This window comes from Osmerus eperlanus, chromosome 21, assembly GCF_963692335.1.
Source record: "Osmerus eperlanus chromosome 21, fOsmEpe2.1, whole genome shotgun sequence".
NCBI lineage: Eukaryota > Metazoa > Chordata > Actinopteri > Osmeriformes > Osmeridae > Osmerus > Osmerus eperlanus.
In genome coordinates, this window is record NC_085038.1 from 8601244 (window position 1) to 8627710 (window position 26467).

Here is a 26467-nt window from a genome sequence, read left to right on the forward strand (position 1 = left end):
CATATGATAATTACCGTTCACCCAAAAAGAACATTACCTTAGTAACTGACCAGTATGCTTCTCACTGCAATATGTGACCTAGGCCTAATGTTATTGTTAAATGATCCAAGCCCTTTGGTCTGAATGTGACCTTAACGTAGCCTACTCCTCTTAGAATTGTCAAATTAAGAATTTACACAGTAGGCCTATTAGTCTATTGACTTTCAAACAATCTGCATTTAATTTGCATAAAAATAAGGAGGGCGTCAATCACAGGCTTAATCAGGAAACTTTAACTTCACTTGATCACAGAAAACTTTATTAGAAACACTATCAACAATATTCTTAAAAAAATACATCTTTAAAAAACCAAGGCATTGGGGACACACAAAAAGTTGTGACTTTTGTTTAAACCGCTCAATGATGAAGCAGATAACATTGGGATGAGAATTGTCATTTAATCTATGAATCAAATATAACAGGTCTACCACAAAGTAACAGAAATTGCTTTATTCCTGTGGCATAAAAGCTCAGGCCAGAGAAGAATACAGGAGCATTCTTAGAATTAATTAGTCAAGGAACACCTGATCTGAGCAGAATCTGATTACACGAACTAGAAAATTCCCTGTTCATTCCACACCAACCCATGTATGCATATGTTACCCCCCTCCCGACCTGTTGAGTGTGCAACTTATGCATTTGTAATCCATTTAGGGAACCACTGGCCCCAAAAAACCTTGGCAAAGAGTCACAGACAGAAACAACTACCTCCGCCCTTGGACATTGGTCAACATCCCATGTGTGGCAGGGTGGGTCATTTGTAAAATAGACGCTAAAAAAGATACCAAACCAATGCCTAGATGTCAGCACCAGCAGTTTCAAAGCAGTGCACCAGGTCAACGAGAACACCAGACAAGTACTTCCCCCAGCAGGCCTCAGGGGAGATCCACTTTTGAGTTACAGTTTCAGGGGGATGACGGGCCAGTACTTGGGCTGTTTCCTGTCACAGTTCCTGTCGAAGGTGAGCTGCATGGCCGTCTCCATCCCCTGGATCTTGGCGGCGGTCGTCCCGTACAGCTTCTTCATCTCCGCCCCGCGGCGCTCCCCTGGCCTCTCCAAGGGAGGCAGCGCGCTCCGCCAGGACACCCTGTGCATGTCCTGGTCGGCCAACACATAGCTCTCCGCCTGCTCAGCCTCCAGCTGCTGCTGCTTCTCTGCAGGGGAGAGGGTTAAAAAATGGAGGCTTTACATGCGAGATTCACGACGATTCATTATTCAGCAAGCCGTGTCACCCACTGAAACACTATCCAAGCCCATCAGTGCGATGTGCTCCTTTTAGCAGAAGAGAGGTCGATTACCGTGCTGATGTATTTCAGGGAAAGGTTCTTTTGTCAGAGCATCTAAACCCATCTGAGCTGTTATGAAGTGACACGGCTTCTACACCTTGAATCAACAGGTATAGATAAAATAGGCCTGTGCGCTCACTAGTTTTGAGTTGGTTCCAATTCTCACACACACACACACACACACACACACACACACACACTTACTAAGCTCTTCCTTGTGCCGCTCTGTCTGAGCAAAATACTGGCGCAGCTCTTCAGTGATCTCCATGTTGCTGACATCGCACTCGATCTCGCTGTCCGAACCATCGGTGTCCGAGCCGTAGCCGTCCGTCTCGCTCTCTGAATCATGTCCTACCTCCTCCCTCGGCCCCTTAGCAGTGAGATCCTCATCGGCCTTACCCCCACTCCCTTCATTCTGCCAGTCAGCATAGCGCTGGGAGGTGTTGGGGTACTGGAAGTTGTAGCCTGGGCTAAAAGCAGCCTCCAGAGCCTTCCCGTAGGCATGCCTGTGCCTCTGGTGCCATCGCATAGCCTGCTGATAGTGCTGCCAATACCGGCCATACATTGGGTCAGCAAACCAGGTGGAATCCTTCCCAAGTTCCTTTATGGCATGAGAGATGGTATGACAGATTAGATTATGCCCAAAAAGTATGTGTCAACACAAGTCTTACGTATCAGAACTACACCATTACCTTCTGTATTAGTTAGCGCTAGCGTACATGAAGACATTTGAGTAGCAACTATAAACCAATAAAGCTCATCGAGAGACTTTGCTGTGAAGTAGGCTACCACACTGCACAGTTGTGCTATGCTACTAGCTAGCTAGCTAACTTACCATGCTGATGTTATGACTTGATTGCTGGTGCTTAGTTTATTTCATTGCCGGGACCTAAAGCAATACAAATTGTAAACTTGAAGGTACGCAAGTGAATTAGCACGCAAGCAATCACTATGATGATAACTTTGTGTAACTGGCTAAGTTTAACTGCATGCCCCAAACAGCTGGCTAGAGAAGTCCACGGTATGGCATGCGAGAGGGCAGTAGTTAGCTAGCTAGCTATTGCTAACAAACAACGCTACGTACGTCACCGTCACATGTTATGGAGGCCAACTAGAGAACGCACGTTAGTTAAAACAGTATTAATGAATCAATTGATACAAAAGCATCACTTGACAGTGTATTGTACACGTATAGCAAACTTGCATATTTACTAGTTGGCTACCTTATGAGCTCACTTAGTTGACTACAATATTTATTGTCGAAAGCATGTATGCGTGTATGCCACCACCTAGTGGACTGAATAAGATGGACAGGTCTACCTATGCCTGCTTGGATTTGGAACAACCTTTCATCTTGAGGTGCATTGCATTTCCAAGGAAAATTTGTTTGATTTATCTGCACGAAATAAAATAAATGAAAATCGAATAATTTAACAATGCATGTTTGAAGCTTCAAATAGTAAGACAGTCATTCCAACTTTCTCTTGTTCAAATTCCATACCTGTCGCTTCAGTGAATCGCGTAGCCTACATTCGTCAAGAAGAACATGGCAATTCTCCCAATCCCGCCCCTCTGTAATTTGTTGTAGCCTATTTACACTGTCTGTTCGGGAGTATGGCGGACGCAGGTTCAACGGAATTAGAAAAGGTATACACAGATTACAGCATTTAAAAAATAATCTGATCAGACAATGCATTTTGGATGTAACATTAAATGCAGACGTATTGATAACTTTTTATTAACTTTTTTTATTCCAAAGAAAATAGCAGAAATAAGACAAAGATTCAGCGCGGAATATGCACAAGGTGAGATGTGGAATGCGCTGTGAAGAGAATAATGTAATAATAATAATTTTAAAAATCTAATACAGAATGTATAGCCTGTAACGAAAGTTAGTTACAGATGTTGTAGCTACAGTTGTATTAAATATTATTTCTAAGCAAAAGTTAATACATTGTAGAGAAAGCTTAGACAAGAAACGTGTGTCTGGACAAAAACACGCGCAGTCATGCATTCCATTTAAATCTGTCACAGATTCATGTGACAAGTATGACATCAGGGATGTGGACAGACTACTGAATGACGACGCTTTGGTGGACGGTTATTTGGACTGGAGGCACTATGTGTTGGAAGACACCTTGAAAATGATCGATGAGAGCCTAAAGTGGAGAAAAGAATTCAAACTGAATGGTGGGTTGTCTTTGTTCCAGGAACACTCTGCCATTAGATTGATCCAAAACTGGTTGTTCCATTTGCAAACGTCACATGTTGGTTACAGTAAACCCTCTTAAACCAGTTATTCAAGATGGCATACAAGGTGTTGTTAGAAAACATTGATCAGTGTTTGGAAATTGGATATACACAGGTGGGAAAGGATTATATAAAGACTTTTACAATGGCATGACGTTAGACCCTGGGCTGGTTTACAATGAAAACAATTGTAACTACTACAATAGAGAACCCTCTGTTTAGTGAAGGCAGAAGGGCTATGTGGTCCACGTGTGTACGTCCCACATGCACACACGCACACAAACACCCACACAATGACCCTTTCATTTTCAGACTAACCTCAGGTTAGTCTCAATCAGCATACCCATTTGTCTAATTGATGAATCTCTCCTCCTCTAGACATAAATGAAAGCTGTATCCAGAATACTCTCTTCGAGTCTGGTGTGCACTACCTCCATGGCTATGATAAAGAAGGCAACAAACTGTGTATGTGTCTCTTGTCTTGACGAGGAACTCAATCTGAATGGGGCCGTTATTAAAATCGAAATAAAACATTGTGTTCATGCTGACTGCTGGCAGTAAACAGTATATTATGTCCCCAGTCTGGTTTAGGGTGAAGTTACATGTGAAAGACCCACGGATGTTGCAGGAGAGGAAGAGGTATGTGGCCTTCTGGTTAGAGCGCTACGCCAAGAGAGAACCTGGAATGTCCCTCACTGTGGTGTTCGACATGTCTGAGTCGGGTCTAGGAAATGTCGTAAGAAACTGCTCTCCACACCCCTCCCCTCTGCTCTCACTCATTTCCTCTCTCTCGCTCTCACTCTCAACATCATGGGAGGTTTTTAGTATTTGTTTGGGGCACGTGAATGCGTCTTTTGTGAAACCCAATGTCATTTCGAAATTTACAGCCTCACTGTATCTCTGTATTACTCAGGGAGGAGTTTCGGTTATCATTACTGAAGACAATTTATCCCCCTCTTTATGATTATGTTTATGCTTGCTCCAAAAAACTACCCAATGGCTTAATGTGGCATGATTAGACACCAGCCTATGTTGAGCTCAAAGGTAATCTTGGACCATAAAAACGTCTAGAATGACAAAAGCTGTTGAAAGAGAAATTAGATATTAGTTCCTTTTTATAAGAGAATATCGGCATCATTCCTTTTGCACACCACACACACACACACACACACACACACACACACTGGACTATCCAGTGTAAGCACATTACGTTGTTTGTATAATAAAAGGCTAAGATATTTTCTGAGGGGTATTACGGGTCATGTGATTGAGTAAACAGAAGCAGTATCTGAGTGCAAAGAGCCACAGTTAGCTTCTCTGTGTTATCTGGGTCAGGCTTTAGCTTGGGGCTCCAAGTCTGTTCACAAACATATACAGCTGCGTCTTTACGAAACATGTTTCCTCTCTTATCGTTCTAAATTATGTCTTTATGAGATCACTATCTGCTGTGTCCCTTCTCTTGTAGGACATGGAGTTTGTGAAGTACATCATTAATTGCTTCCAGGTATATTACCCAAGATTGCTTTGTAAGTAGCTGAGGATAATCCAGTGATTTTGTCACTCTTGTTTATGATTTGTTGCATTTTAGTAATCCATGATAATGTTCCTTTAATGTGCTGGACTTGCATTGTCTCTTTGACATTTCAAAAACATTCTAACTTATTGGGAAATCATATGGTATGTTTGACCTGCATGGGACTCCCATCTGATAAACGTCCTTAAAGTGAAAGCTCATGTCTCGTTTGATTTGTGTTTCTTTAATTCTGTCGATTTTCAGCTAAAATGCTCATGTACGCCATGCCATGGATCATGAATGGTGAGTCATGGCGAGTATTTCAGTTCATTTAAGTATATGAGACTATGCTGGCCTGCCCATCTCAACAACCACCATTAGCACTGATTCTATCACAGCTCTGTTTCTAATCCCAGTCACGTAATATACACCCTAGCTGCTTGGAAGGTTATTAAGACCTGGCTGGACCCAGACGCCATCGACAAGCTGAAGTTTGTCTCCAAGAGTGACATCCAGACTTACGTCGACGTAGAACACCTACCATCTTACATGGGAGGAACAGTACGTTCCCTACAGCTGCAGTACCAGACACACGTGAACAGTATCTACACAGGCTACCCATCTACTTTCTGCTCTGCATACAGTTCAGAAGACACCTTTATGCTTGTCTAAACTTTTGTTCGTTTAAGTGTATGCTGTCCACATAATTCCTCTGTCCATTGGATTAATATATACATTGATGCTGGATGCATACAGTACACACACACATATTTAGCCTCATTAGCATGTAGCCACTGCTGTATATTATATATGACTACACATAAAGGGACTGTATTCTCATGAACACAATACAGACAACCTACAGCCGCCTCTGCTGACAGCATACAACACTCATAGTACACTCATTGGAAGGTACGGGTAATGCTGTGAGTTGCACAGAATGTGATCGCTTCTGTGTTTTTTTCCATCTGGGATCTGGTTTGGCTAAAGTAGCTCTTCTGTTAACGTCGAATTCACAGGACCCCTTCAAATACAGCTATCCACCTCTGCCTGACGATGACTTCCAGCCGTCCATATCCGATCCTGGACATGAGGATGACATGGAGGTGAAAGATGGAGAGCAGGATGGTGAGATGGCAGAGCCAGCCGTCATCCCCAAAAAGGTGCCGCCGTCCATGCCTTCATCCAACAAACCGCCTAGTTCAGAGCCGTCGTACTGTCCAATTTCAGTCATATGTAGCTAGCATAGATAATAGCATGGCATATAGATAACAGATATATTTGTCCTCCATCTCTATCCATCTGGAGGAGCAGGTGTCCTTTTCTGAGGATGGGGACATGGACGCTGTGAGCAGAGTCAGGACAGCTAGGAGACCCACGACGACGTGGAGAGGCTCTTTGCTCCATGTCAGGTTAGAGTTGACTTTGAGGTTACAGACTGCACTCATTTTCTTCATTTTTTGACTTTTTTTTTATCCATGTGCATGTACAGTGTAATACATATCTCTGTCCGTTTCCTACATCATTACTGTGGTGTAGTACAGCATCACCATGCTTTACTCCATATTAGGTTCTATTTTGCATTGATGTTACACACTTAAAATGGAATTGAATATTTTGCAGTTATGCACACAATATAATGTGCAGGTGCATGTACAGTGTAACGCTTGGCCTATGTATGAGGACTGTGGCGCACCACGCTTTTGCAGAGTGAGCACATGGGCTAAACTACTTGTTTTTGAAGTGAAGTGTCAAGACAGAGAGAAAAGGAAAGCAGAGAAGTGGGGTTTTCAGCATTTGATCTGGTTTATTTCCTGCTACAGCCCTGCTGAGGAGCTGTGCTTTGGCTCTCAGGAGAGCGAGAAGAAATGTCTGATCATCCTTAATAATGTCACCAAAAACCCAGTGGCCTTTAAGGTGAGTCTTGCTCACACTGGATAACCTGTGTTCATCCATCTGCATCCAATCACAACAAAAGCAAGTAGAAAATCAAGTGATTACTTATACACTAGAAACTAATTTAGTACTAAAGTAGTAAAAGAAAGCATTAATGAAGGCTCCAGACAACCATCACTTCACCGATGTTCTCTATATTTATGTATACATGTGTATACATAAATGTATGCATACATAGATGTATATTTGGCTTATTTGACAATCCTCCTATCTATGGTTTTAGGTACGCACCACAGCCCCAAACAAGTACAGGGTGAAGCCCAGCAACAGTAACTGTGAGCCAGGGACTAATGCAGAGATCATGGTGTCCCTGCATGGAGGTGCTTCATCTATCCCATTCAACCCTTTAGTCCTACTCTGTGAAGTCCTACACTGCGTATGCAATACAAAAAAACATTTAACAGTTATCCACAGGATCTGTAGACCTGTATTTATATGTATATATATATAGAGAGAGAGAAATGGGAGAAAACATCTGTTAGTCCTAGATTATTTCTGATTGGCCTGGTTACATGTCTTCTGATTGGCTGTGCAGCTTCTGTGCCCTCGCCTCAGGACCGTTTCTTGATCATGGCTGCAGAGATGGAGCAGAACAGTGGGACGGTCCCAGATCAGGCCTCCTTCTGGAAGGGCATCCAACGAAATAAAATGATGGAGCACAGGTGAGATCGTCCACTTTTATTAAGATGAACAAAACACAAACACCAAGTGCCCTACTAAAGTATTTGTAGAAAATGTTACAATTAATTGTTGTTGTTGTATGTATCTACAAAGACAATTATACCTCAGATGTGTATACCTTGTCTGTACCTGCAGGCTGCAATGTCACATCCTGGAAGGCCTCCAGCCTGCCCGCAACCCAGTTAGGAACAGCCAAAAAGAACAGCCCAAAATACAGGAGACCAACGGGCACCCAGACATGCACACCACTGTGAGTTACCAGTGCAAGCAGTTCTTGTGGTCGAAGTGTTCAGAGGATATTTAGGGGTTCAAAGTGATAGACAGAAATACAGAGGTGTCAAAGCATTTGAGAACCTATCTGAACCGCTGTGTCTTGCGTTGTTGAACGAGCCCCGTTCCTTGTATCCTCTGTCCCCTGCAGCTCATGCACATGTTGGCCAGCAGCACCAGGCTGGAGCAGAAGTTGGAGCGATGCCTGTGGTCCCAGAAGGTTCTGACAGCCATGGTGACGGCACTGACAGCCATGTTGACAGCACTGACAGGCTTGGGGTTCTCTGCTTTCTACATGTTGTACACTGGGGACAATGCACAGTAGCGGCACCTGACCATGGAGAACTGGACCTGTGTATGCAACATGGATGTAACGTTGAGGGGCAGAGCACCGACCAACCAATCATAGATGGGAGTCTCAATGATGTTGTTGAGAAAAGAGTGGAATCGTGACTTCTGAACATTACGATTCTTTTCATGTTATTTTAATACTCACCCATTTACACTGTTTGTTGATCTGTTGATAATCACAGAATCATGTTCCACCTAAATTGTTTACGGTGACATTTGGAATGAACAAATACAATGTTGTCTCCTTAATTATTAATTGAAGTGACTTTGCACACTTAGTCTGAGTTACCAAGAACATTGTGGTTTCCTAATGTTGCTATAACTGAAAATAAACATGTTGAGCAGTGAATAGTCGTTGCCAGGGCTGCACAGCTATCTACCCCATTGTCACATACATATAGAACCCATAGACGTTTTACACCTCAGTACATCAAACACCACTTCCTCCTGCACAAGTTGCTGTACGTGTTTTGTAGGTCGGAAACAAGAAACAGTGCGGAGCCACCAATCATACCAGGGCGACCAATTTGTCCGCACTATGCGACCAAAATGTGTACGGGTGCGACTAAATTGTTTCCTAGGTCGCACCGGTGCACCTAACCTCCTCGCATCCGCTGTCTCTCCACAAACTAAGCGTTTGTTATCCTAAAACGGAACTGACACTCATGGTTGGATCATATCGTGGTCTGAACCAATCAGAGACAGAGATGGGGCGGGTCTTTGCCTCTGATTGGCTGTGGTCCAGATATTCCTGTAGCTCCGTGTTGTGTGATTGAAATTACGACCTGAGCACCAGAGTCAGTTTAGCAGACCTGGGCATTGTGTGGCCCGCGGGCCATAACCGGCCACAGGCTGTCTCAATCCGGCCCACGTGAGGTAAATCAAAAATTTTAAATAAATAAATGTGTTGAGCGGTAGTAAATATGTAGTCCTGAAAGACTACAGTGATCAGGCGATTTACATATGTGCGCTTGCGCAACTTCACCGACAGGAGAGTTAGCTGTTGGTTAGCCCTCGAAAATGAAAAACTTTGCCACTGATTAACTTTTAACAAGACATGGACTTCTAAGTATCTGTTTACTGAGGTCAAAGTGAAAGCTGTGAAGAAAAAAAACTAACGCGGACATAATAAGAACTTGACTGATTCAGTGGGCGCGGGCTGATGGTTTGCTAGTTGAACTTCAGACCCTGATCATTACCTGTCAGCTGTCCTTCGCATATCCACCTCAGACATTCAGACAGATTTCGATGCACTTGTTCAAGCCCAGTGGATTTCTCTCACAGAACAAAATGAACTGAAAAACCGTATTGCTTTTTGTATAAAGTTGATCAATTCCACATCTTTAACATACTGCAAAACAACTTTTCAGTGTTTGTGAAGATTAACTGGTTACAAATAAAATGAAACACTGTTGTTGTTGTTTATACTGTTTATTACTTCTATAATCTTTCCTATTTGACCTACACCAAAATCTAAAATATTTATATAAATATTTACAGAATATCCTTATTCTTCTGATAACCATTAGCAGCTAATCAAAATATATACTTTACTGCTTTTTACAATGGGAGAAAATGAATAGTGAGCAAATTGATGAGGCCCTCCAACACATTTCAGGTTTCTCATGTGGCCCCTTGTAAAAATGAATTGCGGACCCCTGAGTTACGAAGCTGGGCCATGGAGCTAACCCATGGAGCTAGGATTTTGATGCTAGGGAGAGTGTGGCAAGATGATTTAGCCAAGGCCATAGGGCAAGAAGGCCAAATTACAGGTGTTGGCCATCTGAAGGGCATGGGACAGCAAGGTGGGACCCGCTATAAGACTTTGAGCCATGAAATGTTAGGTCTCAGTTCAGGGAAGCACTTTTAAACTGTAGCACTTTCTATTTTGAAATGTTTTATTTTGCTTAAAATGTTTTAGTTTGGTAGCTCAGTGAAGCACTTAAAATATTTTTTTATATATATATACAGTATGATTGTGTTTCAAATAAAAAAATATTTACCTACACCTTATTCTTGTTTAAGATCATTTACATAATATATATGAATGTATATGGAGCGTGATAAAAAGGTGACCTTGAAATTGTGGCGACGCAAGGAAAAATTTGGGTGCACCTAAATTGTGTACTGGTGCACCTAAATAAAAAAGTTAGGCGCACCAGTGCAACCAAGGCAACAAGTTAGTCAGGAGCCCTGCTTTGCTTGTGGCGTTTCTGCAGCTGCCTTGCAGTAAAGCTATAGTTAGCCTAGCTATCCCCCAAGTTAACAGATGCGAAACGAATGTTCTGCCAAAGGTAGTCACGCGTGTTTTCGTGACGTTAGTGACGTAGTGACGTTAGTAACGTCAGTGACTGTGGCTAGCAAATTAGCCACCGTTAGCTTCACTTTTCGCCACAAAAACTTAACTTCAGCCTAAACCATGCAATGGAACGTAAATTCCAATAGATGCAACTCAATCGCTACCAAGACAAAACTTTTGACACCTACGTTGTCTATGTCGGCCAAATATTGACTGAGTTTTAGGGGGGCAAAAAGAAATAATAATAATAATAATATATATGTGAGAGAACAAAGGTTGTGCTCTCGCCGAAGGCTTGAGCACACCCAATAATAATAAATATGTGAGAGAACAAAGGTTGTGCTCTCGCCGAAGGCTTGAGCACACCCAATAATATATATGTGAGAGAACAAAGGTTGTGCTCTCGCCGAAGGCTTGAGCACACCCAATTATTGATGAGACAAACAAGATCCACATAAATAGTGTAAAACACAAAACCTTTCTTGCCGTACGCAGAATCTCATGCGCCTATGACTGAAGAAGGCCCCTACCCTAATGTGATGATGATGGGAGACTTGGCAGTGACCATGGTTGCTGTCATCTTTGTTGGAGTAACTCTGAAGAAAATACATCTCTGGTAAGAGATTAGCTCACTCAAAAAGAACAGAAAAAGATGACGATTGACGACTCATTTTGTAAACATGATTCAAATTCACCAGATTATCTTGCTACGTTTTTGACCACTCATTAGCTCTTGCATTAATATAGTAAATACATTTGTGTGTTTCAAATACAATGCACATGCTAAGATACAAATTAGAGATGGCACCTTGAAGACATAGAGAAAGACCTACTTTTGGTTGAGTGTCCTTTCACTTCTCGTCTAGTTTGTCAGAGCGGTTATGAGAATAGTATTCTTATACCCCATAAAGCAGACAAACAGTGCTAGAGACATTGTTACATAGGCCTATTATTTACCACTGTGTTCATTCTTTTCTCTTCTTTTTTTTGCCCAAAAGGAGACTTCACCAGAAAAACTGTGTCCCTTCCAAAGAGTTTTACATAAAACATGATGTCTTTATGAACTCAAATGATTTCACAGCACTTCAGTATATGGTATCAATGATTATGCCTTTAAATGTCCATGAATACAGTACCAGTCAAAAGTTTGGACAAATTTAAAATGTGTCTAAACTTTTGACTGGTACTGTACATAAAATGTGTTTATTCTTAGTCATGTTGGTTGAATGATGAGTGAGACTGCTTTGCTTGTGTCTTTTAGGAGGTGAAGGATATTGAGCCGACGAGCCGTACAGCACATTCATATTGAGAACCAATGGGCTTTACTCAACTGCCCAACTGGACATCCAGTTGGACTCCCTGTGCTGATGATGACTAATACTATACACACTGGTCACAACTCTTTTTGACCCTTACCATAGTCTGCTTCCCGACCACTTTCCAGTAATATTATTTCTTTGGCTCTCTTCCAACTTCATTACTTATCAATATTGGTTTTCTGCTCACACTCCCCCCCCTCCCACACACACTCAATAATCTATATTTCTGATATTCACAGAATCATGTTCCACCTAAATTGTTTAAAGTGACATTTGTAATGAACAAATACAATGTTATCTAATTTATTATTAATAAAAGTGACTTTGCACCCTTCATCTGAGTTACCAAGAACATTGTGGTTTCCTAATGTTGCTATAACTGAAAATAAACATGTTGAGCAGTGAAAAGTAGTTGCCAGGGCTGCACAGCTATCTACCCCATTGTCATATACTTACATAATCCATAGACGCTTTAAACCTCAGTACATCAAATACCACTTCCTCCTGCACAAGTTGCTGTACGTGTTTTGTAGGTCGGAAACAAGAAACAGTGCGGAGCCACCACCCATACCTTGTGCGTTTGGAAAGACAGAGCTTGTTAAAGGGTGAATGTGACTTGCTCTGAGCATCAATATTTAGCCTGAAACTTTGAATTGACATCCAGACAGACAGGTCAAGAGAATAATATATTGGTTAGTTGGTTTTACTGGGTAGAATGTGGAAAAGTGCATTCAGGTTTGTTGTGCTTTTGGGAATGCAGGGAATGTACACAACCATTGAGGGTAAGTCCAGATAATAGTTTCATTTGAATGGTTCCCTGCATTTTCTTTGCAAGTGTTTATGCATTGTTGTTCCTGTAGATTCAGTACACATACATTTTAGCTGAGGAAGCGAGAATCGTGAGAAAATATTTTACATAGTATTAATTTAGCTGACACTTTTTAACAAAGCAACACACAGATAATGCCTATAAAAACTACAGTAGATAATCAAGGATCAGTGCTCAGTTCATTTTACTTAACTAATATGATTTGAGCATAGAGTATTCTCAGTCTATCCCATCACCCACTAATAACAGCAATTTGTCTTTTTTTTTTACAGAAACTCTCTATTTTGTGCTCACAGAAATGTCTAATTCCACTCCTATATGCACCCACCCATCATTTGAGGAAATGACGGTTGTCAATTGTGAGATACGTACAGTGAATAATTGGACATGTAAAATTTCGTATCGATTCGACAACAATGAAACACACACAGGATGTGACTCCAGAGTCACCATGCACATAGAGAAGGAAGGAACATTTTTACACTTCACACGTCCAACAGCATCTGATGAAGGGAACTACAAATGTCAGTGTGTCTTTCAGGGAGGAACAAATATCACAAACATCAATGTTTCTTACAACGGTAAGTGTTCCATAGATTAAAGTTATTATGTACTGCTGATATTGCATTGTGTTCCGTTCTGTGTTCAACTTACAATGTACAGTCTGTCATCAAGTTATCAGTAATATGATCATTATGATGATAATGATTATTTCTGAGACAAACAAGATCAACATAAATAGTGTAAAACACTAAACTTTGCTTTCCGTACGCAGAATCTCATGCGTCTATGACTGAAGAAGGCCCCTACCCTAATGTGATGATGATGATGGGAGGCTTGGCAGTGACCATGGTTGCTGTTGTCTTTGTTGGAGTAACTCTAAAGAAAATACATCTCTGGTAAGAGATTAGCTCACTCAAAAAGAACAGAAAAAGATGACAATGACGACTAATTCTGTAAACATGATTCAAAGTCCCCAGATTATTTTGCTATGTTAATGACCACTCATTAGCGCTTGCATTAATACAGGAAATACATTTGTATGTTTCAAATGCAATGCACATGCTAAGATACAATTAGAGATGGTTAGGTTATAGATTTCCATCTCAATCTTAACCGCTATAAGTCCTTTCACTTCTCGTCTAGTTTGTCAGAGCGGTTATGAGAATAGCATTCTCATACCCCTTGAAGCAGACAAACAGTGGTAGAGACATTGTTACATAGGCCTATTATTTACCACTGTGTTCATTCTTTTATCTTTTTTTTTCCCAAAAGGAGACTTCACCAGAAAAACTGTGTCCCTTCCAAAGAGTTTCAAGTAAAACATTGTCTTTATGAGCTCAAGTAATTTCACAGTATATGGCATCAATGATTAAGCCTATTAATGTCCCATGAATACATGAAATGTGTTGGTTATGTTGGTTGATTGATGAGTAAGACTGCTTTGCTTGTGTCTCTTAGGAGGTGAAGGATATTGAGCCGTACAGCACATTCATAGAGACAACCAATGGGCTGTACTCAACTGTCCAACTGGACTTTCCCTGTGCTGATGATGACTGACTGATACAAGATACACAATGGTCACAACTCTTTTAGACTCATAGCATAGTCCGCTTCACTGGCTTGGGACACACCATTTTCAGGAGAATGGGAAAGACTACAGTACATTCTTGTGACTCTTACCAAATTACTCCAGTATCAATACTGTCCACCAGATGTTAGTGTAATACTTTTTACATTAAAAAAATATATATATATACAAAAAAGACATACAAATTGAATATATTGAAAGTGCGGCAGAAAGTCAAAGATCAGAACGGCATAGTTAAAGTGTCAAGGAACAACCTGTATGTTCCTGGCACATAGATTATGGTGTGGCCTCTCCTGCTACTGTAGCTGTGTGAGTTGAGTTACAGAATCACTTCCTTCTTTCAGATGGGAATTGATATATACAAAACGTTGTATTGCCAGTAACATTACTTCTTTGGCTGTCTTCCAATTTCATTACATATTGAACACTGAAGTTATCCCTTACTTCTCAGCGTGAGAAATACTTGTAAGATGTTGTGTGAGAGCGTGAGAAATTGGTGAAATGCGTGAGTCTCACGGCGAATGCGTGAGACTTGAGAGCCCTGTCATATGTATGTATTATCCATGTAGAATTGCAGAGGTCAGGATCTAGCCTCCAAACACATTGTGGAATATAAACGACACAATACTGTATTCGTGTACCTTCCAAAATGTTTAGAAAATTTGACAAAATAATTAAAAACGAACTTTCCAAACAATTTGGCTTTCTAATCCTGTTTCTTTCAAGTATCTATTACGTGATATGCGTCTGTCATGGTAGGTTACGCGTTCAGTTTCATTATGAGTCTCGACATTCCCAAAACCACTGTCACGGGATATTTGACCATCATTTTTGACATCCAAAGCAATGACCTGACAATAAATCTACCCTCATCAAATAATGCAGTGAGTCAACAAGCTCTGACTCAGGGGTTTGTCCGGGAAAATACCTTGGTTCCATTACAGTAAGGCACAGTGATAGGGCAATTCCGTTCTTGATTGACTTATTTAAAAGGTCCAATGTTTCTGTATACAGGATATAGAATGGGACAGTCTGCCGAAGAATGAAGTCTGTTATTTTATTTTGCGTACTGTCGAAAGGTAATTGTCCATTTATATTGGTTAATCGAGTCAAAATGTTAGGTAATGTTCATTTATAAAGCCCAATTAAAATAGGTCCTCTCAAATAAAGCTAGTCGTGTTAGCCAATTAAACGCAAAAATGCATTTGCAATTTTACAGCACTGTCGGTCAACGTCGTGGCGAATGGAGACACGACGTCGGTCTTCGGCGAAGACTCATCGTTCAGCTGCACCCTCGCGGATTTGACAGGTGTTCTACAGGTAACTTGGCAGAGGTTGTTTTCAGACGACTCCGTGGAGAACTTGGCAACATTTAGTAAACGATTTGGAACGCAAATCATCAGCCCACACCAAGGCAGGGTACTTCTCACCAAGGCATCTCTCAACTCAACGTCTATAATCGTAAAGAACGTAACATGGAACGACGAGGCTTGCTACATATGTAGCTTTAATGTGTATCCAAGTGGATCTATACGGAAGCAGACCTGCCTCACTGTACAAGGTATTTCACTGAAAGGGGCACAATCACTGTTCCGTTTTATTTGACTGCGGATATTTAAAGCCTTTGCTGTGCATTACCGTAGTAGTAGCTCTTTAATTGAAAGTGTAAATTGTGAGGGCCGATATTGTAAAACAGGTGTTTAAATTAGAGCTTGATGTGTGTTAATGAATTAACCAACTTCTCTATTAATCGTTAGGGATACTCTTTTTTTCTCAATGATTTTTAACGTTTAAATCATTTATTGTGAGAAAAGTGCATGGATAGGTAGGCTATATAGAAAGTTATATATGAAAAAATCAATATGTAAAATATACCTATCCATGCTATGTGTGTGTGTCTGTGTTTGTGTACGTAATGAAAAGTGATAGTGAAATATACTCCAACTATATATAGACTAAGGTTGGCCTAACATTTATAGATGCAGAGAATGCAATGAGAACTCATTAGTAATAGTTTCCCATCTGTTTTGCATGCTCATAGTGTAGGTCATTAAGCTAATAATATGACCTAAGCTGTTAATTATTCGGATGACACTTAAACACGTTCTTTCTTATATTATCTGAAGGTATATCTGAAGTGAAAACCGCAAAGTCACAGACTCCCCCTCATCCTGAGACAGGCGCAGAAGTTGTAGTGTCATGCTCAGCCACGGGAAAACCAGCTCCTGTAATCACCTGGACTACGTCAGCCTACACAGAGCCGAGCCAGAGAACAGTTTTGAATGGCGACCAAACAGCCACCACTACAAGCAACCTCACTCTTCGCCTGTCGCCACAGTCAGAGGGCTTTGTGGACTGTCTTGTAAACAATGGGACGAAAGGACAAAAGCATGAGAGGATCCTGCTGCCCATCATCCATGAAGGGCAGACAGAGAATGACAAGGGTATGTAATGTATATGATGCATATCCAGATACACATTGTGACAGTGGGTCAGTGAAATACAGCTATCTCAACAATGGACATTAGAACAGCAATACTGTGCTTTGAAGTTCATCACGTAATAATGATTCCTGTGACTACATAACAAAAACAATATATGTTTGTTATTTAGTTACAGTACATTTCATTTCATTTCATTGCAGGTAGTGTACAGTAAAATGATTGTAGTAAACTAATTTGTCCAGCATCATGACCAGCACGTACTATGCTGGTAATACAGTGTTCTTATCTGGGCAATTAGGTTTTATTTTCACTAACTAATTGCAGCAATTTGAGGCATAATGACCCAACAAGCAGATTGTTCTAGGTAGTTTCCAACCGAGTGGGGAAGCCAGAGGAAGTGCCTCTTACTTTACTGACTATCTAGCAGGTCAATCCCATGTCCCTCTTCACTGGAAATGCTGTCTCACCTCACTGGAACCTTGTGTTTCACTTTCCAGATGACGGCCGGTATCATGGTGTGATTGTATTGACAATCATCCTCTGCATTCCTTTTCTCTTGCTCATTTCTTATGTCATAAAGAGGATACTAAAAGGTCAATCTGTATCATGTTGTGTAAAAGGAAAAGTAATTGTGTAAAAATGTGGCCAGCTCATCTAATACAACTGGATGTGGAATGTACTAATCTAATAATAGTGTTTACGTACCTTTGTGTGGATATATTTCAAGTTTTAAATAAGTAAATAACTATGGGTTAATGCTTTGCTAGTTAACAACTGATGCAGACATAAACAAACCTATGTATAATCCACTTCATAGTCATAGATGAACTAGTTTACGTATCTGAGTGATGGTTGGGATATATTGAAAGTGACCTGTTGAAGGCTTGGTGATGCCATTATCATTACCGTTTTGATGAATAGTGGAATCTGTCACAGATCATAGAATGATAAAGTGAGTCCACCTTAAGCTTATGTTAAAGCTGTAGCGTAATTTACTGTTAAAACAGATAAGATAGTTACAGTGTTTTTGTTATTATATTATAATATCAACAGTAATGATTGTATGATCTGTCTTCCGTAATGTTGGTTATTGGATGAATACATTTCTCATTGCTTGGACAGTGATGCAGCCTGGCAACAAAAGGTGTTTATCATCTGTCACCCTCAACCAGGTAACCAAGACAACGATTGAACAGCTCCCCCTTGTGGCAAATACATGTAATAGTTCTTTGTCTTATCGCCTCAGATCTGAGTTCTAAAATGTTTAGCATTTGATTATATCGAGACAAACTTACTATTTTATTGTTGATTATTGAAAATGTTGAATTATCATTTCTAATTCAATACTCAACATTATTTGCACTTTTTGCACTTTATTTACACTGTCATTGCATAAGTATAGTTTCCTATTACTTAACGTTTCTTCTAAACATTTCAGTACAGTGTAGTTTACTTTTATGTAATAATCTTATATTTTAATGTGCAATATGCTCCTTATTTTTCCTTCTCATATTTAAAAATATTTAATGTTTTCATTGTAAATGTATATTTGTGCATTTAAATCCATAAAATGCAAATACTTCAATGTAAGATGGACATATGAATGTATACAATAGTTTTGTAATAAAGATATTTACTGTACTAAAACAAAATGTATCGTTTTACTTTCACTTTCGAAAAGGAAGAGGAGGAACTGCAAATTGCGCGCGCACATAACGATTTCACTATGCCTGCAGCACATGCGTCTCTTTTTGTTCTGCTTCTCTTTCCTACAGGTAAGCTGATTTCTTTTAATAAATGTACTGTGTAATAGCTGCTAGTGAATATTTTTTTTATATATGTTTTAATATGCTATTACAGTTTTTCCCCATTGCTTTGGCTCATTTCACGAAACAGAAATGACATTCTCAAAATAACACGTGCAAACCTCCAAACCACTGGGCACTTGTTCACAAACGATTGGAATTTGTCATTCCTTTAATCAAATTGCAATTGTATTAGCACATCCTCGTAAATGACAAGTGCAATTGCCTACAGTTTGCACAAATTTCAAATGATTGAGCACATCTTTGAAATGGTTAAGTACAATTGCCTTCAGTTAGGCCAATTACCAATTGAATATATCTTGCTGGTCTAAACTGACTGTTGCTTCTCAGTCAAGTGGTTATTCGCTGCAAAACATATTGGCATAATTTCCTTGTGTACATCATCACCTGCACAATAGTTCACTCCACTGTCAAAATCTTTCAGGCACATAATACCATGAAAAACATCATGGTATATACTGTAATATGGATCTCTTGGATCAACTGGTTACAGTCATTGGCCGGGTTTCCCAGATTTGTTAAGAAGCTCTTAACGCCAAGAGCTTCTTAGGAGCGTTCTAAGAGCGTTCTAGAGCGTTCTTAGAACGCTCCTAAGAAGCTCTTAGCGTTAAGAGCTTCTTAACGAATCTGGGAAACCCGGCCATTGTCAGGTGCAACTAGAAGTTTACTAAACAAGGGGACACATCCGATTACCAATCACACAATAAGTTTAGTTAGCTGACAGGAGCTATCCAGGAGTATAAATGCTTCCATCAAATATATAGAGCTTGTCCCAGGCCAGCTCAGGGGCAACATCACCATGTGTGCTGCCATTTCAGAGAATGGTGTAGTCACCCACATTCCCAGTCTTGGCCCATACAATACCCAGAAGCACCTGGTGTTCTTGGACCACCTGCACTCCGATCTTATCCCTCTACATGAGAGGGGTTTGGTAGGGCCTCACTTGCTTACATTTGTCATTGTGTGGGACAATGTAAGCTTCCACCGTGGCCCACTCATCAGGGTTCACTGCCCATCCAAGAATGCTTATGGTTCTCTTATCACCTTACTCCCCATTCCTCAATCCTATCGAGGAGTTTTTTTCTGCATGTAGGTGGAGGGTCTATGAACATCAGGCTCAAAACCAGAGGTCCCTGCTCCAGGCAATGGATGCTGCTTGTGAAGATGTAACAGCAGATCAGTGTAGCGGATGGTTGCGGCATGCACAATGATTCTTCCCCTGTTGCATCGCAAGGGAGAACATCAGATGTAATGTCGATGAAATCTATGGCCAGACAGAAAGGAGCGTGAGGATGAGCAGGAGAGTGAGGACGACAACTAGTGAAACTCCAACTTTGCTTTACTTTCTTACTGTATGTGTTGGTAGTGTAGGTTGTACATAATGTTAGTTTTGATGTGCTTATTGTATGACATTATATTGTGCTGTACACGTTTCATGTTACAGTAACCACAATGTATGGCAATTACAGTAACAATTTCCAAAGCAGTGTGAGTGCAATATGTGATGTGAAACCTTGTAGGCTACTCTTGAATTACTGTAATCTTTTTTCTGTTTGATACACATTTACATTTTATATTTATTCATTTAGCAAGAGAGAACTATTCTTCCAAGAGAGAACTTTACAAAAGTGCATAAGGTTAATGATCATAAACAATGAGGTAGCCCCAAAAACATTGTGGGTAGCCAAAACATGAAGCATACATTGTGAAAAGCAAATAAGTGCCAATGGGAAGAAACATAGTTCTTGAAGGTGGAGGTGGGGAGGTGATTCCACCATTGGGCGGCCAGACAGGAGAAGCGCTTGGGTTGGGAGCGGGCGTCTTGAGAGGTGGGACCACCAGACAGTTGTCAGAAGAAGACCGTAGGTGGCGGGTGGGGGTGTAAGGCTGGAGGAGAGACTTGATGTAGTCGGGTGCAGTCCTGTTCACCACTCGGAAGGTCAGTACCAGGGTCTTGAATCTGATACGGGCCGTGATGGGAAGCCAGTGGAGGGAGATGAGGAACGGGGTAACATGGGAGCGTCTGAGTAGATTGAAGACACATAGTATTCTGGAAAGAAAACATCTACTACAGTAACTGTAGCACAGTGCACATGAGGGATATTTTTAAGGTCCACTGCCATACTGGAAAAAAAAACAATAATTTTGACCTGCAGTGTTTACACAATGCCAAAGGGACGTTTCATTTTGGGGGCACTGACTATTTGTATGAGAAAAGGATTTAGTTTTGACTGATGAGTTGTCTGTTTTAGGAGAAAGATGACCCTTTGCAGGTGTGCCATGGTGTTTTGCTGAACCATCTAGGTTATTTTGGCAAATGTATTTAAAGCTTTGAGAATTTCCTCTTTTTTTCGAGAGATGAGCCAAAGCAATCGAGAAGGAAATTTTCATTTTGGGGGGACTGACTATTTATATGAGAAAATGATTTGGTTTTGAAGCATGAGTTAACTGTTTTGGGTGAGATATGACCTTTTGAAGGTGATCTATGTATTTGTGCTGAACCATATAGGCTATTTTGCCAAATGCACTTAGAGCTTTGAGAATGTCATTTCTGTTTCAAGAATTGAGCCAAAGCAATGGAGAAAAACTGTAAAACTAACCTGATTGATCTACAATTTAGTCTTCACTCTCCTAATGCAAAAACACTTGGATGTCTGTGAATGACTGAGGATGAGGGATGGCAGATGATAAATACTTAATGACTACTTATTTATAAGTACTTACTTAGGAACTAGTTATTGTTGACATTATAATGTAATAGTTTGAATGGTCAGTATAACTGTTTCAGCAACTTTATACAGGGTGCCTTGAGTCATTGGAAACTCGTCATGAAGTCATTGTTAACTTTGGAAAAGACGCAGTCCTTAATTGCAAGCTCATGCAACAGCTGGAGGTTCTTCAAGTCACGTGGAATAAAGAAGTTGCAAAGACTAAACAAGATGTGGGCACCTCTAATAAACGCCATGGTCCTGTGATCAACTCTCATTTTAAGGGGAAGGTAGAGTTTAGTGACCCTGGACTGCACAACAATTCTATTGTTATCAGGAATGTGACACGGAAGGATGAGTGTTGCTACAATTGTCTGTTTATCATCTACCCATACGAAGACATCTCTGAGAAGCACTGTATCAAAGTTCATGGTAAAATTGTATTTGTAAATATGTACATTTCCTGTCTACTTCATCATTAATATCAGTTTTACACATTTGAGTTATACAATCATTGACACCACTGTTCTTGTTGTTGGTCCATAGAGCTGTATGAACCCAGTCTCCTCACAACAAAAACAAACAACACCAATGGCGACTCATTCGTTTCCTGCTCTGCCACTGGACGGCCTGCTCCAACTGTGACGTGGGAAATCCCTGAACATCTCCCTCTGTTAAACTCCAGCACTATCCACGTTCCTCACCCCAATGGAACCATCACTGTCACCTCAACCGGCAGGGTGACAGTGGCCCAAGACACGTTGGTTAGGTGTGTGGCATCACAGTCCCCAGGGGGTGCCAGCAAAGAGGCGTCCATGTTGATTACAGCAACTGACCAAGCGTTTGTTCCATGTAAGATAAGCTGATGTCATGTTCTATCACTACACACATATACATAAAGTAAAGGAGTCTGTTAAACAATTTTCATGTTCATGTTCTTTTTTGTTGATCAGCTGAACAGGTGGATCAGGTCACAGAGAGAAGTCGTAAGTATTGTCATGTTTCATATTTGACCATTTAATTGACCCATTGACCAGCTGTAATGTACCTTTACATGTACTGTACCATTACCTTAATCTCTCATTTCTGTCTGTGTCCACAGGTCTAGTGATTATATCAATGTGTGCATGGTTTCTTTTAGTGGTTTTAGTCATACCGGTTTTAGTGATTTTGAGGAAAAATAGGTAAGAAAAGGGATCGTTTCCTTACCCTGAAATTATGTTTAACTAAGCCAGTCAAGTTTAAAGCTTAGCAAGACAATACAAAGTCTAATGTAAATGACTGAATACATCTCTCAGACAATGCTTTTACATAGTGATACAGTGATGTAACCTGGGGTCAGAGGGTGACATCATCTGGTTTGTTTCACACAGAAAGTCCATCTCCAATATCTCTGACAGTTATGAAAACATACGCACTCCTATAAAGTCGTCGCAAAGAACCCAGTAAGTCATAATGAATGGAAGAATTTTGTGGTCCTGATCCTCATTGATTCTGTCAGCTTTGTTATGCTTTATTATGACACACATTTGTCAACAACTTAATATATGTTAGACTGGTAACTGCCAAAGAGAATAAGATGCCATCTTGTTATTTTATCTGCTTTACTCTTTAATTAAGATAGAAAGTGAATGGTGTTTTGGGCTACACTATTCAAGCTGATTATATCTGGTTTGTTTTACACAGAAAGTCCTCCGATATCTCCAACATTGATGAAAACATACGCACTCCTCAAAAGGCAACGCCAAGAACCCAGTAAGTCATGATGAATGAAAGCATTTAGTGGTCCTGACAAGGAAATGATCGATGATTTAAGGATATCATTTTGTGAATTCATTAACCAACAAATGTCAGTGCCTTTTTAAATAACAACACTAGAAATCGCTTGTGAATTGTAAAACAGGTGCTTTGGCTCTTTTCCTAATATTGTTAATACTTATTCCCCCCAGAACCATTACCACTCCACATAAAACTAAAATTAAAACAGGCCCCCAAAAACAACACTAGTGGTGGGGTAGGACCCAAACGCAGGACAGTTTGCCTAATAGTAGGTAAACACACAGGGTACTCACAGGAGCAAAGACAAGACAAGTCTGAACACAAAACAGGAACCTAAATACATAGAACCAAACAAGACACAGGTGGACACGATAACATTAACGAGAACTGAAACCACTCAACAAGACACAGGTGAAGACAATGACAGACGCATTAACACTAGGGCAGGGCAAAAACAAAAAACGAGCGCACGGCTGTGGCTGTGACGGTAACTTCAGATATATATATTTTTTTTTTAACGGTATTCATTCCTGTCATTATTTTTGTTATCAGCAACCCTTTGACTAAGCAAATGCTGCCAAATAATTTAGCCATACTCACTGATTCTGTCAGCTCTGTTATGCTTTAATACAACACACAACTTAATAAATGTTCTTTTTCCAGAACACAATCCCCTAGTTCAACTGGTAACTGCAAAATAGAGTAAGCTGCCATCTGCTTTATTCTTTAATTAAGATAGAAATTGAATGGTGTTTTGAGCTACATTATTCAAGCTGATTGTATCTGGTTTGTTCTACACAGAAAGTCCTCCAATATCTCCAACATTGATGAAAACATGTGCACCACTGAAGAGGCGACGTCAAGAACCCAGTAAGTCATGATGAAATAAAGCTTTTAGTGGTCCTTTAAGGATATAATTTTGTGGATTCATTAAAGTAACCGACATGTCAGGGCTTTTTTAAAGAACAACACTAGAAATCGCTTGTGAATTGTAAAACAGGTGCTTTGGCTTTTTTCCTAATATGGTTAATACTAATTCCCCCCAGAACCATTACCTCTCAACATAGAAAGTTAGTAGGCCAGCATATACAACTGCTGATATACTGTAAGGATATACAATTTACTGTGTTATATTTTAAGGTATTCATTCTTGTAATAATTTTTGTTTTCAGCAGCACTTTGACTAAGCGAATGCTGCCAAAGGAGTAAGCCATCCTCATTGATTCTGTCAGCTCTGTTATGCTTTATTACAACACACATTTGTCAACAACTTAATACATTTTATTTTTTCAGAACACGATCCCCAAGTTCGACTTATTACTACAAAAGAAAGTAAGATGCCATCTTGTTATTTTATCTGCTTTATTCTTTCATTAAGACAGCAAGTGAATTGTATTTTGGGCTACGGTATTCAAGCTGATTCTTGCACTGATTAAGCTGTACCACTGTTTGATAAGTCCTGTTAACACCCATAAATGAACAATGAATATACTTTATTTTACTCTTCTACAGACTTTTTCAGTGAAAGAGGGTTTAAGGTAAGCGTGTTTAGGGACATATTGCAGCCAAAGGTCATTTATGAAATATTCCAATATTAATACCCCCATGGACTTTGTAATAATTTATAAAACATATTGTTCATGAATACAATGGAGACATAAAATTTGCCTTCAATTAATGTTGATCCTTTTTATAGTAAGTCATAATGCATAGAACAATGCAGTTGTGATGACAAAATTAAATCGATAGATAATACAACTTTTAATGAATTTACATTTAGTCATTTAGCAGACGCTCTTATCCAGAGCGACTTACAGTAAGTACAGGGACATTCCTCCCGAAGCAAGTAGGGTGAAGTGCCTTGCCCAAGGACACAACGTCATTTTGCACGGGTGGGAATTTAACTGGCATCCTTCAGATTACTAGCCCGACTCCCTCACTACTCAGCCATCTGATCAATGAATTGATCATACAGTGTATTATTGTCTATTACAGTCTCAATGAATCAACATGATGGTAATAACAATGATAAATGGTAAGAGTATTTAAAGATGCAGTCAGAAGATAAATAATTTTCTTTTTTTTCTATATGTTCAGGTGTTATAAATTCACGGAGCCAGTGAGATGGTGCTTACACTACACAGTACATTCGATCAAATTGTTGAGTTGCTGTGATCTAAATCAGAAATTAAATCTCATAAATCAAATAAAAAATCAAATCAAATTCTCATAAAAAATGTTATTGTTAATTTTTATGTTTTGTGGTATGCTACCTGAGATGAACCATCTGAAAGCAGACATTGTTCTGACTGATTGAATACATACAATTTGATCGACTGTCTATAAGTAACTCATTTAAATGTCAACATTATTCAGTTTTTATGTCACTGTAAATTTGATTAAAATCCTGCTTCATTACTCCAACAAGCTTTGTTAATTATCACCAGAGGTCACCATTGTGCAACTTAACCAGATCGGCATAATTTATCTAACTTTTCTTGGAGACCTCTGGGCCCGTCCTGTAAATAAGTTGCGCTTCCTGGGCCAAAACTAAATAATTAAATGTCCAAATACTTGAATAATTAAATAATTATATAATAAAATTAGACATTAAATATATAAATGTTACATGTAGATATATATATATATATATATATTTATTTAATCAGTTCACATTTATTTGTACTTTCATTTATCCACGGTGTAATTTGCTACGGAAAAATAAATCTGTTGTCACCAAGTCAGGGGGCGGGTTAAAGCCTCCGATGGTTCAACTTGAATCGACTGCTTTTGACTAAAGGCCACAATATGCGTCTCCGACTCCCTTTACGGATACGGACGGATACGGACGGATAGACTGCGTTTATGGTTCTCCGTAGGTTGTGGGTGCTGAAAACAATTCACCGCCAGAAGAGTAGGTGGCGCAACGTTTTTTTGTAAGTCGTCGTCGAGTGTTTATTTACCTAGGTTATCGAAAAGATGGCGTTGCACTGCGATGCTAGCTAGGTTATCGAAAAGTCGGAGCAAATTTACAAATGAGCTGTTTCATCAATAAAATACGCACATTTTCAGCAACTACACTACCCATTTCTCGTCACATTTGAATTCAATTGCTGATTTACATGTACTGTTTATCTGAAATATGAATTGTAAAAACTTACAGCAATGGCGGTCAAAGGACTGCCCTCCCCGTAGAGGAGGGCATTCCCATGTGTCTGTTTTTTGGAAAACGGAGAAGCATATATCGGCCTCAATTCAAGATGACAGCACCTAGTGCGGATTCAATTAATGAAATATTGCATGCTACAGTGGTCGACATTTTGGCT

At 39.9% G+C, this 26467-nt stretch overlaps 5 protein-coding genes and 1 long non-coding RNA gene across 12 annotated transcripts; 5 read left to right on the plus strand and 1 right to left on the minus strand.

Annotated features, from left to right (window-relative positions):
* Positions 1 to 280: 280 nt before the first annotated feature.
* gemin8 (gem (nuclear organelle) associated protein 8) lies at positions 281 to 2664 on the minus strand. Of its 4 annotated transcripts, none has more exons than XM_062447160.1 (4): positions 2646 to 2664; positions 2161 to 2214; positions 1530 to 1926; positions 281 to 1193 (listed from the first exon to the last, which is right to left on the minus strand). In XM_062447160.1, the coding sequence occupies exons 2-4, from the start codon at positions 2161 to 2163 to the stop codon at positions 937 to 939; spliced, it is 657 nt and encodes a 218-aa protein (XP_062303144.1). In that variant the 5' UTR covers positions 2164 to 2214; positions 2646 to 2664; the 3' UTR covers positions 281 to 936. The 4 variants fall into 4 exon arrangements, with proteins under 4 accessions (XP_062303144.1, XP_062303142.1, XP_062303143.1 ...); XM_062447158.1 differs by having other exon boundaries at positions 2566 to 2646; XM_062447159.1 differs by lacking the exon at positions 2646 to 2664 and adding an exon at positions 2549 to 2567.
* Positions 2665 to 2908: 244 nt separating this feature from the next.
* On the plus strand, positions 2909 to 8624 carry LOC134007579 (motile sperm domain-containing protein 2-like). Of its 2 annotated transcripts, XM_062447148.1 has the most exons (15): positions 2909 to 2972; positions 3085 to 3130; positions 3360 to 3515; positions 3954 to 4040; positions 4157 to 4311; positions 5041 to 5101; positions 5353 to 5391; positions 5525 to 5649; positions 6108 to 6251; positions 6403 to 6500; positions 6912 to 7005; positions 7268 to 7364; positions 7580 to 7706; positions 7861 to 7975; positions 8147 to 8624. In XM_062447148.1, the coding sequence occupies exons 1-15, from the start codon at positions 2940 to 2942 to the stop codon at positions 8318 to 8320; spliced, it is 1551 nt and encodes a 516-aa protein (XP_062303132.1). In that variant the 5' UTR covers positions 2909 to 2939; the 3' UTR covers positions 8321 to 8624. The 2 variants fall into 2 exon arrangements, with proteins under 2 accessions (XP_062303132.1, XP_062303134.1); XM_062447150.1 differs by lacking the exon at positions 3954 to 4040.
* A 2596-nt stretch (positions 8625 to 11220) lies between these two features.
* LOC134007589 (uncharacterized) lies at positions 11221 to 12318 on the plus strand. The gene is made up of 3 exons (XR_009928062.1): positions 11221 to 11261; positions 11644 to 11740; positions 11907 to 12318. It is a non-coding gene; the product is annotated as an uncharacterized LOC134007589 (long non-coding RNA).
* Positions 12319 to 12535: 217 nt separating this feature from the next.
* LOC134007587 (uncharacterized) lies at positions 12536 to 15071 on the plus strand. 2 transcript variants are annotated; one of them, XM_062447163.1, is made up of 5 exons: positions 12536 to 12746; positions 13066 to 13374; positions 13569 to 13692; positions 14069 to 14137; positions 14255 to 15071. In XM_062447163.1, exons 1-5 carry the CDS (start codon positions 12680 to 12682, stop codon positions 14259 to 14261), a joined length of 576 nt encoding a protein of 191 aa, XP_062303147.1. In that variant the 5' UTR covers positions 12536 to 12679; the 3' UTR covers positions 14262 to 15071. The 2 variants fall into 2 exon arrangements, with proteins under 2 accessions (XP_062303147.1, XP_062303146.1); XM_062447162.1 differs by having other exon boundaries at positions 14069 to 14111.
* A 254-nt stretch (positions 15072 to 15325) lies between these two features.
* Positions 15326 to 18437, plus strand: LOC134007583 (OX-2 membrane glycoprotein-like). The gene is made up of 4 exons (XM_062447155.1): positions 15326 to 15463; positions 15604 to 15945; positions 16511 to 16828; positions 17326 to 18437. Exons 1-4 carry the CDS (start codon positions 15427 to 15429, stop codon positions 17463 to 17465), a joined length of 837 nt encoding a protein of 278 aa, XP_062303139.1. The 5' UTR covers positions 15326 to 15426; the 3' UTR covers positions 17466 to 18437.
* A 101-nt stretch (positions 18438 to 18538) lies between these two features.
* On the plus strand, positions 18539 to 25337 carry LOC134007580 (uncharacterized). Of its 2 annotated transcripts, XM_062447152.1 has the most exons (13): positions 18539 to 18603; positions 21456 to 21794; positions 21909 to 22214; positions 22316 to 22348; positions 22465 to 22546; positions 22736 to 22807; positions 23049 to 23117; positions 23805 to 23843; positions 23943 to 24011; positions 24314 to 24346; positions 24435 to 24473; positions 24654 to 24679; positions 25239 to 25337. In XM_062447152.1, the coding sequence occupies exons 1-12, from the start codon at positions 18555 to 18557 to the stop codon at positions 24664 to 24666; spliced, it is 1143 nt and encodes a 380-aa protein (XP_062303136.1). In that variant the 5' UTR covers positions 18539 to 18554; the 3' UTR covers positions 24667 to 24679; positions 25239 to 25337. The 2 variants fall into 2 exon arrangements, with proteins under 2 accessions (XP_062303136.1, XP_062303135.1); XM_062447151.1 differs by having other exon boundaries at positions 24654 to 25327.
* Positions 25338 to 26467: the final 1130 nt, after the last annotated feature.

Bases quoted from the DNA above. Each gene is read 5' to 3' on its own strand.
- gemin8 (XM_062447160.1), bottom strand. The intron at 1,194-1,529 runs GTAAGTGTGTGT...TCTCCCCTGCAG, and splicing joins GCGGCACAAGGAAGAGCTTA to AGAAGCAGCAGCAGCTGGAG.
- LOC134007579 (XM_062447148.1), top strand. From the start codon at position 2,940: ATGGCGGACGCAGGTTCAACGGAATTAGAAAAG. The intron at 2,973-3,084 runs GTATACACAGAT...TTTATTCCAAAG, and splicing joins GTTCAACGGAATTAGAAAAG to AAAATAGCAGAAATAAGACA. The intron at 5,392-5,524 runs GTGAGTCATGGC...TATACACCCTAG, and splicing joins CATGCCATGGATCATGAATG to CTGCTTGGAAGGTTATTAAG.
- LOC134007587 (XM_062447162.1), top strand. From the start codon at position 12,680: ATGTGGAAAAGTGCATTCAGGTTTGTTGTGCTTTTGGGAATGCAGGGA. The intron at 12,747-13,065 runs GTAAGTCCAGAT...TTTTTTTTACAG, and splicing joins AATGTACACAACCATTGAGG to AAACTCTCTATTTTGTGCTC. The intron at 14,112-14,254 runs GTAAAACATTGT...TGTGTCTCTTAG, and splicing joins TCCCTTCCAAAGAGTTTCAA to GAGGTGAAGGATATTGAGCC.
- LOC134007583 (XM_062447155.1), top strand. From the start codon at position 15,427: ATGAAGTCTGTTATTTTATTTTGCGTACTGTCGAAAG. The intron at 15,464-15,603 runs GTAATTGTCCAT...GCAATTTTACAG, and splicing joins ATTTTGCGTACTGTCGAAAG to CACTGTCGGTCAACGTCGTG. The intron at 16,829-17,325 runs GTATGTAATGTA...TTCACTTTCCAG, and splicing joins GCAGACAGAGAATGACAAGG to ATGACGGCCGGTATCATGGT.
- LOC134007580 (XM_062447152.1), top strand. From the start codon at position 18,555: ATGCCTGCAGCACATGCGTCTCTTTTTGTTCTGCTTCTCTTTCCTACA. The intron at 22,808-23,048 runs GTAAGTCATAAT...TGTTTTACACAG, and splicing joins AAGTCGTCGCAAAGAACCCA to AAAGTCCTCCGATATCTCCA. The intron at 23,118-23,804 runs GTAAGTCATGAT...TTCTTTTTCCAG, and splicing joins AAGGCAACGCCAAGAACCCA to AACACAATCCCCTAGTTCAA.